Raw genomic sequence first — 18593 nt, 5'->3', positions numbered from 1 at the left:
CATGTGCACAATAGAGGGTGTTTCTTTTTGTAGTTCCCTTCCCCTTCTTTCCCTCCTTCATTTCTCCTCCTTTAATTTGCTTTGCAATCTTTCCATTTTACTGATATTCAGTGACTGTAAACACTATATGGCATAACGATGATATGTTTTTGATGCTGGAAAACTCAGAACATACTTGACAACTTTAGTCATGAGTTAGGGATTCTATTTCATTAAATGAGAATATAAATTAGTGTTTCTGCTTGTGTTGAGGTGTAGAGATGGAAGAGACTTTCTGTGTATTTATTCTTGGAAAGTGTAAGGCAGATCTAGGTTTTTGGTAGTGGTGAAATTAAGAAAGACAAGAGTGGTTTAGATAAAACATCAATTTATTTGTTAAAGCAAATTGTAAAAGTTGAGTTATATTCAGCTGAGAAAGATAAAGGCACATAAAAGTTTACTTTTAGAGTTTCTGTGTAAGGAGCATTTGGAGTTTATCTCTTCCACATCCTAGAATGTAGGACACACTCTGTTATCTCTTCAATAAAAAAAAATTAGCAGGGCTAACCGTACCCCTCCAGTTTAAATAAGTATGGAAATAATAGGCAATATTTAAAGCTTCAGTGTACACCAGGCATTCAGGACTTGAGTCCTTTGCACAAATTAACCAGTCTTCTAATCTGACAAACAGAATTTCTGAAGCAGTCTGAGACTCACAGAGTCCAATAACATGCTTGAATTGCACATCTGGATAGAGCAGCTCTGGAACTAGAATTCTGCTCCTCACTATACCAGAACTCACACTGTGCCATTTGCCCTAGGTTGAGACTTACCACAATTGTCTAACCCATTTTCTTCTACTATTGCAAAATGTACCTGAGGTAGTATGAAGGAAGACGTTGCTTGAAACAATGTATGGAAATACATAAGCTAAAAATAAAGGTAACAATAATAATTAAGAGTTGAGTTGTGAATATAGGAGAGAAGAGATAATATTCTGAGAAAATGTGACCATGTATGCATGAAAATGAAGCAGACCCAAAAGATCTTGTCTCAGAAAATGATCCGGTGCTCTTATTTACTGGAGAGAGAAATTTTTAGAATTATTTTGTTTCCATGGTTGGCAAAGAGAAACAATACACCAATATGTTGTTGCATTGACAAAGGATAACCTAACCTACCAAGGCACTCTTATTTGCTTAAATAGGAAAACAACATGAGAATTTTATTGAAAATGCAAGTCCAGAAAAATATGAAACATAAATTCACTGATAAAGGGGAAGCATCTTACTTTTAAAAAGTCAAACTGAAGCAAAATATCAAAAGAGTAGCACATACAATGTTTAACAAAAACCTATCATATTATTAAAAATATATACTGGCAGAAGTCTGAACATTGAAGATAGTACCACAGTCACATATTTAAATACATTTGCATAAGTTTCTCCCAGTATTCATTGAATTGACCCTTCTAACAGTACACTGACAGCAGCTTCAGAAGTGTTCAAACCCATGATTTAGGGACAGCTAGATAGCTCAGCGATTAAGCACCTGCTTAGGCAAGCTCAGGGAACAGGTTGCATCACCAGCACCATATGCAGAGCCAGCCCTATCCTGGGCATGCTGAGCTGGCAACCGAGTCTGGGCATGGTGGCACACACTTATAATCCCAATGCTGAGGAGAATGAAAACAGGAGGATTACTATGAGTCGAAGCTGTGTAGTGCAACCCCGTACCAAATACGTTTAAAAAAGTGTTCAAAACCATGATTTGAATAGACACATAAAAAGCCAAATGGAAAGAAATATAACATAAGCATGCATAATTTAGATTGTGATTTGGAATGCAGAAGATTGGTCACAGAGTACTGTTTCCTTATTGTATGTTATTGTACTATTTCCTTATTGTATGTTTCTTATACACAGCAATTACATTCCTTTTGGGGAATGACTATAAGGTCAAGAGCCTATCTTAACATTTCTTTATCCTACTACCCCTACACTGATCTGTCACTTAACAAGCACAATTCCCCATCTCCAAAACAGAATCACTTTCTTCATCACCTGGGAGATTTGAAGGAGTAGTGTAAAGAGGGGTGAGTTCTTAATGAATAGAGGGATTTGTTCTAATGGTGTTTCTAAATAGGATATTGTGTTTTCATCTTGTACAGCAATTGACCACTGGGAAGAATGTATGCGATGTGTTGACTGTTGAAAACTATCCTACCAATTTGATTTGAAACTGTCTCATTGCTGTTTGTTTCTCAATAAAATTATGGGGAAAAATAAATAAATCTATGAACCACTACTATTGTAGACTTCTGCACTATATTGGATTATTCTGCTGAATTCTTGCACCTACAATATATGAATGGCAATGGAATACCCATCTCTGACAAAAGTAAACAAAAAATGGGATATAAATGGACCATTTTGTACTGGAAAAAAATATATATATATATATCTGTATATATAAAATGGCATAAGTATACAGCTACTTTCTCTTAGTTCAATGAGAAGCTTTGAACTAACAGTGTTTAGACATGATATCATGTCTGCATCTTGTAGTATGAATAACTACTACAGAGACAACAATATGCAATGTATTAATTATTGTAACTGTACTACTAACCTATTTTGAAACTATCTCATTGCTACTTTTCTCAATAAAATTATTAAAATATAAAAAAGAGGGGTGAGTTAAGGGAAACAAAGTCAGTGTCAGGCCAGAGGTGTGGAACAGCAAAGGCTTCACAGTCATACATCATCAGGGTCCCATCCCAGGCCTCTCACTTGGGAGCTGACTTCATTTGGATCAGTAACTGTGCTCTAGGAGGTGCAGGTTCCAACTGTGGAGCTGGTTTCATAGCTCCTGGAAAAACTGATGCACATGTGCTTTCCGTGAATCTGAAATGCCTGCAATACATACGAAGTGCTGGTTCTAATGATGCTTAATTTGATGTTGCCTACTGCTACAAAAAGAGTTCATTTTTATTTCAGGACGATTCAGACATTAGAGTACATTTGAAGAGCAGGAGGACTTAATTAGATAAAGTGCTGCTCAGCAAGAAAAGCTGAGCAATGGTTCGCGCTGTGGTCTAAGTCACCCACTGTCAAAATGAGGGAGCTTTCCTCAGCAGATGAAACACAGAGTGCGCAAAACAATTGAGAGCGGGGCATGGCAGCACAGCACATACCTGTGATTCCAGTGCTCTGGAGCCTGAAGCAAGAGAACCCTGGCTGGTTAGGAGGCCAGCCAGGGCTACTTGGTGAGTCACTGTGTAAAAAGTAAATAAATCACCCATTTCAGAGGACCAAAACCTTCCTTTCCTCTCAGGGGCTGTTCCGTGGAAGCCACTCCTGGTCTGTCATTTCATAACCAAACAAAAAGTAGTTTGAGGCCCACCAAGGTAGCTCAGCAACACAAGTGACTTCCCGGCAGTGCACGATCCTGAGTTTGAGTTACACATCCAAAAACAAAGCATGATTTAATTCAAATTAGACAGAACACACTAAAGGAAATTGATTGTGTCCTAAATGGATCCCCCCAGGAGCCTCCTGATAGAAGAGTAAAGAGTGGAGTGGAGGCTCTTCTCTGCACCCCAGCAGCTCAGAACAGTTCCCTTCTCACCACCCACTGCACATGATGACCTTTGACTGCCTATTCAGGGACTGAGTTCACAAGTGCTGGGACAGGAGCACAGGTCGCTTTCATTCCCGGCTTCAGGTGGAGATTCTGGAAACCAAGTGCAGCCATAGCATGTGGTCACAGCCATTCTGCATGTCAGGCTCAGGGGTAAGGTCTGTGCTTTCATCTCCCTCTGCAACCCCAATGGGTCCTATGTGTGAAGGTGTGACACTGGCATGGATTCACGGCGCAAGACTCAGGGTGTGGGTGATAGCTGCCCTGAGTACCCCAAATAGGATAGAAAAACACTGGGAAGTGAAGTCGATGCTTTGTGCTTTGGTACCTTCTGCCCACCATCACCGTTCCTTCCCTGTGATGTGCGTCTTCCATCCACCCTGCTATGGAGCCAGCTGCGCATGGGCTGAAACCTCTACAAACTGCGGGCTAAATGAGCCCTTCTTCCTGTAAAGTTGGGTGTGCTCTATCTCAACAAAAGACACTCAGTGTATCCTTCCTCAGCTCCACCGAGCTAGGCTATCCTCTGTTCCTGGCCAGTGTGAGGCATAGGGCAGGCATTCTCACCTTGTTTACCTCTTGCTGGGGACAGGCACTTCCAAGGCTCCATGCTTGCTTGGTCAGCGAACAGACACTGGATGAGTCCTGTCTCAAGCCACCTTCCTCCCTCCTTAGCTCTTTTCATTCATCCTTTCGTTCTCACGTTGGGTACCACATTTGTCCTTCTAGGACAGGTGCTTCTGGTGCTCAAGGGGATGCTCAGCTACCACAACACTTTGGGATATTTCTCTCAGTAATACCATGAAACGTATTAAGAGCAGATGGTGCACTAATGTGTAGGGAATACCCTGGTGGGCGTAGGCATGTGATTTACTATAACTAAGTCCTCATTCTTGAAGAAGCCAGACACAAGCACTTGCAGGTTAACTTTTTATTTATATATAGATATAATAGATGACAGAGCTAAATAGTAGCCTATTGAAATACTTCTTAATTCTCCATTACAGTTACATTTCTACTATTCTTACGTTCTAAAATAAATGCTTATTCAAATTTGTGTTCTCCTCACTGCATCAGTAATGTTTATGAAGGCTTTATCATGATTATACAAAAGAACAAAAAATTAAACACATAAACAAATGTTAGAAAAATGTTTCAGAGGCTTAGATTATAAACTCAGAAATACAAATATTTCTATATTTAGTTATATATGTAAATATATTTGTAGATAAATCTCTAAATTGCCCAGGTGAAGTAGGAACAGAAACTAATGCTGCACTCTGTTCCATCCATACACTGCTACACTTCACTGCTGGGAACATTGCCTGCTTTCTTCAATCACAGACTATAATCTCTTCGTCTTCTTCATCAACTTCGATGACTGTGGGAAGAGTGGTAACCTCTAGAATGGAACGATCGCTCTGTGTGTCTTCAGCGCTATCACTCAGTGAAGCTATGGCTTCAGCTTCTAGTTCTTCCTCTCGCAAAGCCTCTTCATACCTGGCCTCGAAGGCACTGGGGACGGTATTATTGATCTTGGCCCAAAACTCCAGGACTTTCATCTTGCTTGTCTCAGCATAGGCTCTTGGGCCCCACAGGAATTCATAGTGAGGAAGATCACTGTCATACACCAGGCGGTACTCCAGGTATTTCAGTCTCACTAGATCTTTCATGATGAGCTTCCTGGGCTCCCCGAAAAGGAAGTGTTTCTGCCCGTCATATATTTTCATCTTATTCAGGAATTTCCAGATGTTCTCCTCAGTGGCAGAGTTACCCTTCATGAAGATCAATCCCAGAAGGTGCATCAGGAGACCGGTCTTCGGATACCCTTTGCCACGACTCACCACGCCATTGTAGGGGAGACTCATTTTGTCGACAAGGCTGTAAGAGCCTTTGATGGCATCAACTTCCTTTAATTCCACGCCAAACACTACTTCTATGTTGAAGGAAGCTCTTCTCAGTAGTTTTGGGAAGAGTTTCTTATGCTTTTTATCAATAACCTTCAACATAGCTTTTTTCATAATTGGCTTTTTCTTTTGGTACATTTCAATGATGTGATTCACCAAATTGTTGACCATGTTGGTGAATGCCTTCTTCTTCCCCTTTGGTTTGGGTTTTCGTTCTCTTTTTGATTGTCGTTTTGCTGTAGTTGTAGCTTCAGTGGTAGAAACCTCTGCCTGAGATCCCCCTGGAGGGCTCTGTGACTGAGAAGCAGAACCCATCTCAGGAGTAACCTGTGCAGCACGAGATGAAGAGCGTAACTTTCTCTTTGTGGTAGCAGCCGCCTGAACTTCTGCAGTTGTGGCCATCTTGGTGGAAGCCTTTTGTTTTTTCTTACTTTTGCCTTTTCCAGCTTCTTCTGATCTTACATTTGATTCATGTGCAGCATTGGTGCTGCAGACTTCTTGCTGAGATCCCTCTGGAGGGCTTTGTGCCTGAGAAGGGGAACCTATTTCAGTGGTAACCCCTGCAGGAGAAGAATATAAATAGTATAATAATCTCTTCTTGATAGGCATGCGCAGGATTTCCTCGTTTACCTGGGTCTTCTCTTCTCCCAGGCAGATTTTCTCAGAATCAGGAAGGTTTTTCTTTTGCTGCTTAGACATGATGAATGTGCAGGAGATCTGGTGATCCAGGCACCTGGGGGAGAAAGAAAGACAGAGCATAAAACCTCTGGCTCAGATACCTCCCTGGCTTAGTAAAAGTCTCTCTGTAGCTCCACCTGTGACCACTGTAGTGGGAAGCAGCTGGGTAAGTATTCTCATCAGCCTGTCCCCTGAAACCCAGGGAACATATTTGATTGGACCCTGGCCTACTGCTGAGTTGCCCTTCTATCGTGTCCTGCATATAAGAACAGAGGTGGCAGTTCTTTTTCTGGGAGCCCAGCTTCTTCTATGGGCTATAAGGCCTTCTCTTGTCACACTGCAGACCACATAATTGAGCTTTAACAGTGCCTGGGCTCCTTCACAGGGACTACAGTATATATGACAGCTGCAGGCCAATTTCTCCTTTTCTGGAAACAATGTAGTATTGTTTGAAATCCCTTCAGTCTTTTACTCTAGACAGGGTGCTCTAGGTTATGAGCTCTGGGCAGTCTTCCTAAACACGGGTGTGTTGAGGCCCTCATTCCTAAGTCAAGGCCCTTCCCCTGGGGCCAGATATTACCTGGTAGAACTGCTCAAGGGGATCGGATGGCCCTCACCGCATTAATGAACACCATCACATGCTGTGGTTTTCTCATACATGTGATCCCCCTGCTGGGTTCCCCAGGGGTACAAAACCTGTGGTGCTCTCTAACTTTTCTCCCTTTTTTGACAGGAGAGCAGATGCAGTGGTCCTTATTAAGGACAACCACAAGGACTCTTCAGGGATCTGATATGCTCTTTTACCCTATCTGGATCAGACAGTTTGTCTAACCATCATGTTGCTAAGTGAAAAAGAGCCAACACAGAGTGACAGATTTTCTTGGCATTCTTCATGCCTTGGGAAGTGCATATATGCATGTGATCCCATTTTAGAGTTGACGGTTCCCCTTTCTCTCTGTCAATACTCTGATCTTGCCATCTCCTAGTAGTGTGTTATTCACATGTGTCTCAATGATTATATCATACATTTAAAGCCTTATTTTCTTTTTGTTTTACAGAAAAATCAGCCTACATTTTGAGTGACAAACTAATTCTAGGCCAGGAACTTTTCATGTGAAGTGCACATTGAAACTTTAATGGTCAACTAGCTACATTATACAAGGAAATATGTGTGAATGATTTTACCATATTTCTTTTTTATTACATATTTTAGACATCTTATTTTTTAATGAAATATCTGAAAGAAGAAATACACTTTAGCTTTGTAGTACATTTGGAGTAAAGCAGGTATACTTCAAGGAATTAATAAGCACATCATTTGTGATCTCAGCATTAGATACTCTAAGATTTAGAGCATTATTTTGAATATGTGATTTAATCTCAGTCAAAGACAGTAGTTGAATTAAAATTTTGTCTTTTTCCACAATGCATAGTTTCTAAATTGAATGTTTATACATTTGTGCTGAACACAGATTTCTGGAATCAACAATACTCATTTTGAAATTAAGTGGGACAAAGAACCATATAATATATATTTCTTTTGCTTCATATTATGATGTGTGTCACTTGGTTTATAAGATTTAAGAACTATTCAATAAGAACATCAAATTTTTTCTAGAAATTTTATACAACTTCCATTTCATCCTCCATATGCTAATAACTTGGAAATCTTGTTAGAAATATTTGAAAAGCAAAGGGCACACACAACTACATTGTAAAAAGACATAATTTACTAAGTGTGTTTTATATTATAAAATTTTGTTTGGCACAGTACATTTGTATGTATGACATCACTAAACAAAAAGTTTGGTGGGAACCTGGGGTGGGATAGTACATCTTATATTATTTTAATATTATCTTATAGGCTTGACTATCCATTGCACAAGATAAACCATAAAGAGTGGCCAAATTAAAAGAACACTAAACTTAATTATGTCCTCTACCTCTAAAAGATGACAAACATTTCAAAGACTGAGGCATGTACTGATAGATGAGTTCATTTGGTCAGGAAGTCATTGTGTGGAGACATTGAGCTTGGATTTGGTAATTTCTTCCATGTCCATACCCAAGAAATCTTATGCTTCTAAATTAATGACAATGGTTTCATATCTAGCTCTAAACTAGTGAGGTTAGCCTTCCTGCTCTTTGTTATCTGTTGTATGGATGAAATGGAGACATTCAGATAATATGAACACCTGGAGAAGCATCCTGCAGGAGACAAGAGCTTGAACCACTGGCATGGGAATAAAGATGAGCTCCAAATGATACTTTCCAAGAGTGGATCAATTTTTTTCTTTTTCTTTTTCTTTTTATTTCTATTTATTTATTTATTTATTTATTCTTTGTATTTTAGGGAAGGGTCTGCATGGTGTTCAGGGTCTCATTATTAGGTCAAACTCACAGTGATCTACCTGTTTAGAGCCTCCCAAGAGCTGGGATTACAGGTGCGTGCACCACCACACCCACTCTCAATTGCAGTCTCAGCATACCCCGAGGGCGAGGCTGGCATGGCAGGCACAGGGATCAAACCCCCGGCCCCTGTGCCTGCTTGCAGGCACTTTAATCCACTGAGCTATTTGGCCTGCCCCAGATTAATTTTTTCGATATTGTTATGTACTTTCTTTCTATTCTATGACCAAAACATAAACTAAACTTCACAAAGTTATAGAGATCAAAAAGATATTTTTATCTCAAGTTCTTACTCTGCAAGATCTGCTTTTAGTCCAGATGCAACAGCAGAGACCAGGTCTTGTGTCACACCCAAAAGGACAACATTAATAAAAAGAGGTCAATTACACAAAAGAAAGAGTTCAGGACATTGAGGATATAAGAAACCATGACAGCGATCACGGGGATAGGGGAAAATTGAAATTGAATGAGAAATATGTATTCAAAATTCCAGGATACTAAGACAGACCTAAAACACAAGAAATGTAATGAAGGGTGGGGGAGACAGCTCAGTGGTCTAGCGCCTGCCTGGTAGGCAAAGAACCTGGGTTTGATCCCTGGTACCACATGCCATGCCAGCACTGCGATGAACTGGCACATGAAACTGGGCGTGGTGGCACAAACCTGTAATCCCAGCACTGGGGAGGATGAGACACGAGGATCACTATGAGTATGACCTGCGTAACGAAACCCTGTACCAAATAAATAAACTGTAAAGAAATACAATAGAAACCATACGCTACCTTGTAAGCAAATTGCTCAATGTCCGAGAAAACATGAACAAAAAAACATTTAAGAAGAACAAAGTTTCAAAGGACAGTATTTTATTCACCAAACATCAATACAAGAAAAAACATCATGTTAATAGCCATAAATTACTGATCAGATAAATTCTTCATAATGAATTCAGAATACAGTACATATATCTCTAGAAACAAAGGTGATGTAAAGTTTTTAAAAACATAAAACCTGAGAGGATGCACCACTAATTGAGATTTAATATATAAATATTTTAATGAGTGTGAGAAACTTTGGAGGCAAAGCAAGAGGACACTAACTTCAAGGCCAGACCTGCCAACTTAGCCAGAAACTCTCTAAAATATTTATTTTAAAAGGTAAGGGGAAGTAGCTTCCTGGATTCAATCTCCATTGCCAGAAAAATTAAACAAATATTGAAGTAAAATATTGAAAATCGTCCCAAATCCAAGAGAGGAGAAATGGAAGTATATTCCAGTGTTTTCTATATCACACTGTTCTCTGTTCCAACAGGTATGGCCAGAGTATTCTCAGTACCTGAGAATATTCTCCTTAGAGGAGCGTATATGTGCCAGGCCTTGAAAACAAACCATTCAATGTGAACACAGGATGATTGCAAGTGGCACTGTGAATACAGATACAAATTACTTTCCTGTTCTTTGAAGCAAGAGCTCATATCAGAACACCTCAAGTGCATCATATTAAAGGGAAAGAAGCTATAAAACTCCAGCTGATTTGGATGAAATTCAGAAATATGGGTGAACATGACAGGAGGATAGTACCACAGGTTGGAAAAGGCAGCAGATGAAGGCAGAGAGGGGCCGGGTACGAAAAGCGATAGCTCAGTACAAAAAGTGCTTGTCTGGCAAGGGCAAGGGCCTGAGTTCAACCCTGGTTCCGAAAAAAATAAAAAAAGAAAAAAGAAAAAAAATCCAGAAAGCAGAGCAAGGCAGGCTGTTCGCACATGGTGCAGAGTGGCACACATGAGCATGAACTAAGGTTTTCAAAAGACGGAAAACACACTTAACAAAATCCCGGAATTCTCCCAAGGTCCTGATGCAAGAAGGTTCCCTGGGTGCAGGAGTTCCAGAAATCTCTATGTCCCAGGAGAGTATGAAACAGGGCAAGAAAGTGTAGAGAGGCATGGACTGGGGCAGCTAGAAGCAACAGCTTGTGGACGGATTCATGAGCACTGTGAGCTACAGACAGTGGAACACACCTGTGCTGCAAATAGTGCCTGGCTGCGTGGCTGGGACAGGTGGGCCTATGTACGTCCACGTGGGACTGTGACGGGCAGAGAGAAGGGGAAGCGAAAGATGAGCTGGCACGGTTCACTGTGGGTGCAGGCTTAGGTCACGCCACTGCAGTGCAGGGAAACTTGGGAGGAAGTGGTGCGGGCATCTTTGAGAGCTAAGGTCTCACGCTGGACCCTGGGGGGTTTCTCAGGAGCACAGAACTTACCCTTTTATCCACTGAGTACAGCGGCTCTGGTCTGAAACAGCAGCAGGAATGTGGCTGTGGCGACTGGAGATTGGGTTACCTGGAGTGGGGACAATGAGATACCATGAGCACCTTCAGAAGGAACAGATGACTGAGATGTTAAACATGGCTTCCCTACTCGATTCCATGAGGGCCCCGCTGTGGGCATGCACAGGCTTCTGGTCTCTTTGTCCTTCTGTCCTCTAAGCATCTCGGGTGATCCTATTAAGCACAGAGGGTGAGTCTCAGTCGGTGGCCTCTGGTTCCCGCCTTGATCTAACTGGGATGACAGGACAGCTGGCAGCCTGGCTGTGACACCTGCCTTCCGGTGTTTGATACCACCCACCTCTGCCAGGCAATCAAGTCAATCTTTGCAGTGCCAGGGCTACTCTCTGGTGCTACTCTGACACTGACAGTAAAAGCTGTTGGGTACCCAGGGGAAAAGCTTAAGGGACCTTCAGTCTGCTGCTCTAGCAAAAGACAGACAGTGCTGAGAATTCTGTGTGTTCATTCCTTTTGGGCTCAGTCTTTCTGAAGCTCTGTTCATTTGGTTCCATATAAAGCTTGGCACCAAACCTCCTTCTGCTGTGGTGGCTACCATATTAGCCTAAAATGCTTACCTCCTTTTAGATCAAAAGGGAGAGAATGACAGAGAAGGACTGCAAGTTCTAGAACTATGGAACCATTACAGAATTTAGTGACACCCTGTTTCCAAAAAAAAAAAAAAATGTGGCGCAGGCTCTGGTTTAAATCCTGAAGCCCAGAGCCAGCCAAATAGTTCAGGGGATTAAAGCGTCTTCAAACAGGCGCTGGAGCTGGGGGTTTGATCTCCCAGGCCTGCCATGCCGACTCCGCCACTAGAGGGCGCTGAGACAACGACTGATACAGCGCGGTGGCGCGCTCCTGGCTGAGACCGCGACTGATACAGCATGGTGGCGCGCTCCACTAATCCCAGCTCTTGGGATACTGTAAACAGGCAAATCACTACAAGTCCGATCTAGTAGTGAGACCCTAAGCACCCTGTAGACCCTTTCCTAAAATAGAAAAATAAATAAATAGATCCTCAAGCCTCCAAATAACAAAATAAAACAAATGCACACATATACAGGGATAGCAGGGGTGGAGAAGAGAAGGACAGAACAAAGCAGAGAAAGAACATGCCAACCTGACAGCTCTTGTCCTGCTTTCTGGGGCTGAAAGTGTCCTGCTAAGGGTGGCTGCAGTTTTTCTCATCACTAAGTGTCACACTGTTCTTCCTACCTCCCGGGTACCCAAGTTTAATGAAAGCCTAATCTATTAAGATAAGGATGTTCTCTTCCTGAGCACAACTGGGCGTTAAAGAGACGTCAGCTTAGTTTCTACCAAGGCTCTCCCATAACTAACACAGGATATGAGGTGCAGGTATAAGCCTGAATTCCCTTAGAATTGAAATTTCTACTCACGTCTATGTAGAAAACCAGGGAGAGCTGTGTTAAAATATAAGATAAATGCTCTGAGAATGGCATCCAGGACAGCCCCCTGGATTCAATTCCCACGCTAGTGGGAAAAAAAAGCCAGGATAGAGGCAAAAGATAAGACTCAGGTCGTTCTTACAGGCTGAGTCACTGCCGCTTCTTAAAAGCAAGGATCTTTTTACTGGGTTTTACTAGGAAAATCATCCCAAAGCAGTATCTGTGCAAGAAAAGTTGATTACCAGGCAGCACTCCGGTCCCTGCCCATACCCCCCCCAACCCACACTCGTCGCTCTCGCCGTTTCTGTCTCCACGTAGTGGATTTGAAACCCCAGTCTAGGCACAGAGCTTCACCCACTGACCTTCCTGTATATTTTGAAACAGAGCCTCGTTAAATTCATAATTTCCCCGCTATACATCGAAACTGTGGTCCTGCCGCTGCCTGTCACGGTCAGGGATTAGTCCCGAACTACAAAACTCCCAGCCTGGAGGCCCTTTGACTGTGAGAGAAAAATCTCTTCAGTCCACATTTACGAACCTGTATTTTACCCCAGACCCACCCTAGGAATTCACCTTGTGCTTCTGGAAGCCAGACGCGTCCTCTCTCTGGTCTCTCTCGTCCTCTCTCTCGTCTCTCTCGGTGAAGACCAGCAGTTGATAAAGGATGTGAAGATGATGCACATCCGGTTACAGATACATTTCCAGGGTCTCCAGAGCTATCGTCAACGGACGCATCCTTAAAGGGCCCGCACTGTTCTGAAGTCGCACAGCCCTCCCTATATCTCCGCCTTAATATGCAGCGGGGTCTGGGATTCCTCCTTCTACGCTTCTGAGTCACACACCCACTAATCCAAGTCCATACTGCCGTCAAACACGGAAGTGATCCCTGCAGACCCACAGGCTCCCTCTACCAGAACATCAAAAGAAGCAGAGCAGGGGCAGGACTTTGCAAGCTTCCATATTTGGACACAGACCAGCTCTTTAGAAGACAGGGTCTTAACTCTGAATGTAGACTTTTCTTGTGCTAACTAGGACCCTACACATCATAAACTGGTAGTCTGTAGTCTAAGATCTCCACACGGAAATAGACCTTTTGGCCTGCTGATTCAGACAGGAGGCTCAACGGGGGCTGTCTTTTCTGGGAGGTCATTCTGCTTGCAGCCATCACTCATAACACCTAGATGCCTTTCTCTTTTCTTTTTCTGTAGGGAGAGATATCAGGATTTGAACTTAGGAGATTGCACTTACCAGGCAGGCACTGTACCACTGAGCTACTTGCAGGGTCCTGGATTCCTCCCCACTCCCCTTTTCGTTCTTTCTTCTTTTTTTTTCTTTTCTTTTCTTTTTCTTTCTTTCTGTCTTTTTTTCTCTCTTTTTTTTCTCTTTCTTTCTTTCTTTCTTTCTTTCTTTCTTTCTTTCTTTCTTTCCTTTGGCAGGCTCAGCCCACCCTTGGGGTGGGGCTGGAGCAGAATGTGGTGCAGGGATCTAACCTTGGTCCTTGCATTTCCCTAAGCTTGCCTAATAAGCAGGTGCTTTAGAACACTGAGCTACCTCACCGGCCCCCCTCTTTTCTATTGGTTCTCCAGGTCTTTTCCTTCAGCAAAACTTCTGCTATCCCTACCAGCCCTGGTGCTCTGACCACGGGTTCTTTCAGGCAGACGACAGACTGACATATTTCTGCTCCGGGCTTCCCAACACAGCCAGAATGGGGCCCTTAGGAGCTACGCTTTGTTTGGTTCCTGTCTCAGTGAAAGCTACATCTAGTCCACCTCCAGGTGCTCACTAGCGAAATGCCGAGCCTTGTGGCTCTGCCGCTTACTTCACAGAACCTGCTCCTTATATGTTTAGTTCTTTGCTGCCGGAGAATTCCATGCTGGAAGTGAGGTCTTTCGGTGGCCACAGTCTTTTCCTGGTTTAGGAGAAGATAATGCTAAGGCTGGGTGTTTTGGTGCACTTCTGTAATCTTAGCACTCGGGAAGCTGAAGCAGAAAGATCTATGCGACTTCAAGATTAGCCTACGCTTTAATGGGAGCTCAAAGCCCACCTGAACTGTATAGTGAGACCCTGTTTCAAAGAGACCAAGGAAGAAAGAAAGAAAAAAAAGTATAGATAGTTGGATAGGACATAGAGACCACTGTTTCGTGTGTTCTGTCTGGGGGCAAGGAAGTTACCTCATTGGCCTAAGTGCCTGCTTGGCAAGGGCGATGTCCTGATTTTGATCCCCTGCTACAAAAATAAATACATAAAAATAGAATTGAAAGTAGATGCTCTAGCTGGGGTCTTCTATTTCTCATTCTCAGTCCTAACATTTATGTGTGTTACACCTTGGTGCCTTCTCCCCACTGCACTGAAGCCACTCTCCAAGGGCTGTGGATGAACTCTACATTCATTAGTGCCAGGTTGCCCACTCATTCAAAGGAGGCTTCATTTGATTTCTTCATTTTTTTTTCCTTTCATTGAGGGATTAGGAGATTCCTTGTGTTTGTGTGAAGTTGTCCAGTTTCCACTATCAAACTTCAAAGAAGTGGTCTCTGTGACAGGACTTGTTTGATTTGGAAAAACTGCAGTAATGACAGGTAAGTGAGTTGCTGAGCTTATGAATCTAATATTTTGTTCAATATTTACTTGGAAGTGACATAGTCAATATTAAATGAAATATATTCTCATAATGCATAAGAAAGCATTCAGCCCAATCATGTTTAGTCATAAAGTGAACTCATCCAATACATTGAAATAATGAATGAAAAAATCTAACATTCCATTGAGGACATACTTACTTTTTCCCTCACCTTACTGTTTTTTGGATTGGCAGATAGGGAGATATATATAGGCAGTTGTGTTATGAGTGGGTGCCTGTTTAATTCAAATTATATTCTTAAATAATTTTGAAAAATTCCTATAACAGTGTTTCTTTTTTTTTTCTTTTTCTTTCTTTCTTTTTTTTTTTTCAGAACCAGGGATTGAACTCAGGTCCTTGTGTTTGCCAGTCAAGCGCTTATCCTACTGAGCCATCTCCCAGCCCCAACAGTGTTTCTGAAAGAGAAGAAAAAGTGATTTTCAAAAGAGGAAAACATTAATATGTAAATAAATATCACTGTCAGGCTCTTGAAAATCAATTTTCTGCCAGTTAATATTTGTAACAATATGGCAATTCTTTGTTAAAGTTTTTAAAAGCCCCTTCATTTCTGTTTTGCTTCCTGTTTATCTTTAAAGTGCTCTTATCTCTACCAACACAGGCCTCACTTGAAATTTGGCTGTGGACTTGTGCTTTACAAGCAGCAGCAGGACGGAAACTCCGAGGGCACATTTCTAGATGCCACTCTGAACTGCCAGACGTCTTAGGTGGTGCTTTGGGAGCCTTGGTTTAGGCTGTGTGATGCGGATGAAGGGTCCAGGAATATGTGCTAAGTGAGTGTGACTACTAAGTCAGGTCACTGTGTGGCTTAGCATGGCACTGAATGTGGACAGCGGGAAAGCCTGTCCTGGGCTTGGGGACAGCAGCCAATAGGCGTGAGAACGGGTTGGGAAAAGAGAAAAACAGGCTCCAGCACTTCCTGGTGCTGCTTGCTACTGTTCCAGGAGCTGTCTGTGCTCTGCCAGGAGGCCATGCTTCAAGCAGTTGAACAGGGACTGAAAACTCTGTAAAACAACTGTGGCCAAAGTACAACATTCCTCTTTTAACTTGTGTGTGTGCAATTGTGCCTCAGCGATAAGAAAACTGATTGAAAAAGGGACAACAGAGACCTGTTTTTAAATTAATTTTATTGAGAAATAAATAGCAATGAGAAAGTTTCAAAACAGGTTAGTAGGACAGTTACAATAATTAATACATTGGATATTGTTGTCTTTGTAGTAGTTATTCATAGTACTAGATGCAGACATGATATCTTGTCTAAACACTATTAGTTCAAAACTTTCTTCTTAGGCTGGGGTGTTAGCTCAGTAGAATAAGCGCTTGCCTGGCAAGTGCAAGGACCTGAGTTCAATCACCAGTTCTGACAAAAAAAAAAAACTTTCATCTTATCGAACTAAGAGAAATTAGCTGTATATCTGGCTAACTATTTTCTATATGCAGATATATATTTTTTCACTCCAAAATTGTCCTTCAGTTTTTTTGAGGCATGTGCTAATTATATTTATTTGATCATTATGCATTTATTAAATGTATCAAAAATCACATTGTACCTATAAATATGTGCCAACGTTTTATGCAAATCAAAAATAAAATAAAACAAATAATAATAATAATTTTAAAATGATAAAATTCCTCCTGGAACTGGGGCTCCAGAAAAGAAAGATAATGCCATGATTTTAGGGGTGTTTTTTCTTGTCTCTTTTCTCATTTATTACCTTTGTTTTAAACAAACATTTACTTGAGAGACAGTATAGCAGTAACTGATATGACATGACAAGCAGTAGGTATATAGAAGACGAGGACAGGTGCTCCAAGCATGACCCTACTACTACACATTGCTATCTTTAGTGCAGCTGCTTTGTTCACAGGAATCAGCACATATAGTTAGTCAGGGTGAGAATCCTACCAATTAACTGCTAGTTTCAAAAACCTGCTGAAGATTCTCAGGATCATTGCCTTAACCATCTTGTGCATATAAATGTATGGTTTTGGCCCTGTCATGTTTCCTCGCTTTTGTTCTTGCCCTCTCCTCATTGTCTAATCCTCAAGTTCTCGCTTTCCTTTCAGTTGTGTTATGCCTAATTTTACTTCTTCTTTTGTGTTCTTACACTAGGGAGAATATATGATATTTACACATGTGAGTGTGGTTTATTTCACTTATGAGTGTAACTTCAAGTGGCATCCTTCCCTACTGCTGGTGGACAAGTAGACAGGTGCAACCATTATGGAAATCAGTGTGGAGACTCCTTAAAAAACTGGAAATTCTGTTCAAACCAGCTATCCCCCTACTGGGAATTTTCCCAGATAAACTGAAAATGTCATATCATAGTGATATATGTGTACCTATATTTATAGCAGCACAATTTGTCATAGCCAAATCTTGGAAACAACTAAAATGCCCATCACCTGAGGAATGGAAGAAAAAGATATGGTAATTTTTATACAGTGGAACATAACTCAGCTATAAAGAATGATAAATTCGAAGTCTTTATATTTAAAAGGTCCTTCATTTAGATCTCCCTTTTTTGTTTAGTTTTGTTAGAGATGAGTATTCTATTGTCATTCAAATGTTGTAGGTGCATGAATTTAGCAATGCGTTTATGTACATAAGAAGGTTAAGGCAGTGATTGTGAGAAACTCCATCAGATTTTTGAAACTAGCAGTTAATTGGTAGGATTTTCACCCTGATTAACTATATATGCTGATTGCTGTGAACTAAGCAACTGCACTGAGGATAGGAATATGTAATACTAGGACCATGCTTGCAACAGAGAAACTTAGAAGAAGGAAAGAGAATAAACATGTTTTCTGGATATGTACCAACTACCAAGGATACCTATAATCCTTCTGCACTACAAAGAAGGCCAAACAAAAATAAGAAATTAAAAAGTTTTCATCTACAAGGTAAACACAAGAGAGGGAGACCAGGTTAGATGATTCTCTGTCAGAGTAGCAATTCATTGACCTAATTTTCGGTGCAAATCAGACAAAGAGAACAGATCTAAGAGACTTAGATTCAGTGGGTCTCCCTGAGCTCTGCAGTAGTCAGATCCCTCTGTGTTTATCCTCCAGGGTGTCATGGTGAGTCTTGACAGGACCTGGGCCTCCTCTGTGCTGTGTGGGTTAACGCTTTAAACTCCCTAGGACCCAAACAAGGGAACCACAGAAGTGCCTGAGTGACCCAGCTGTGCCAGGGAGGGTACATTTGATAGCTCAGCAGCCTCCTCTGCCAGGCACTTCTCCAGCCCTAGCTCGTGACTCAGGGCCCTCAGCAGACCCACGAAGAGACCCATGGTCTCTCGCTTCTGCTGACTGCTGAGTGGTCGCTCAGACTTGTGGTCTCACTTCCTCTACACCTGATGGCAAGCATGAGGGGCATTTATGAAAGAAATACTTCACAGTTGGGAATTCACAAATTTCAACGTTTTCTTTCCCAGAAGTATCCTCATGAGAGACAACACACTGAATAGAGTAGGAGAAAATATTTATACAAAACATTTACAGAATGCCCATGATCATAAATTGCAAGCACTCTCTGATTAGAAATGAACAAATCAGTGACAAAGAACTGAACAAAAAGATAATCAGAAATGAGCAAAAATGATACAGAAGCACAGG

The 18593-nt window shown here is 41.6% G+C and overlaps 1 protein-coding gene across 1 annotated transcript; it reads right to left on the bottom strand.

Annotated features, from left to right (window-relative positions):
- Window positions 1-4955: 4955 nt before the first annotated feature.
- On the bottom strand, window positions 4956-6227 carry LOC101587948 (melanoma-associated antigen B3). The gene has a single exon (XM_004631411.1). It carries the CDS (start codon window positions 6225-6227, stop codon window positions 4956-4958), a length of 1272 nt encoding a protein of 423 aa, XP_004631468.1.
- Window positions 6228-18593: the final 12366 nt, after the last annotated feature.

This window comes from Octodon degus, unplaced genomic scaffold (assembly GCF_000260255.1).
Source record: "Octodon degus isolate 3935 unplaced genomic scaffold, OctDeg1.0 scaffold00041, whole genome shotgun sequence".
In the NCBI taxonomy this organism is placed as follows: Eukaryota; Metazoa; Chordata; class Mammalia; order Rodentia; family Octodontidae; genus Octodon; species Octodon degus.
The sequence above is the reverse complement of the archived record's forward strand: the minus strand, read 5'-3'. Positions and strand labels throughout refer to the sequence as shown.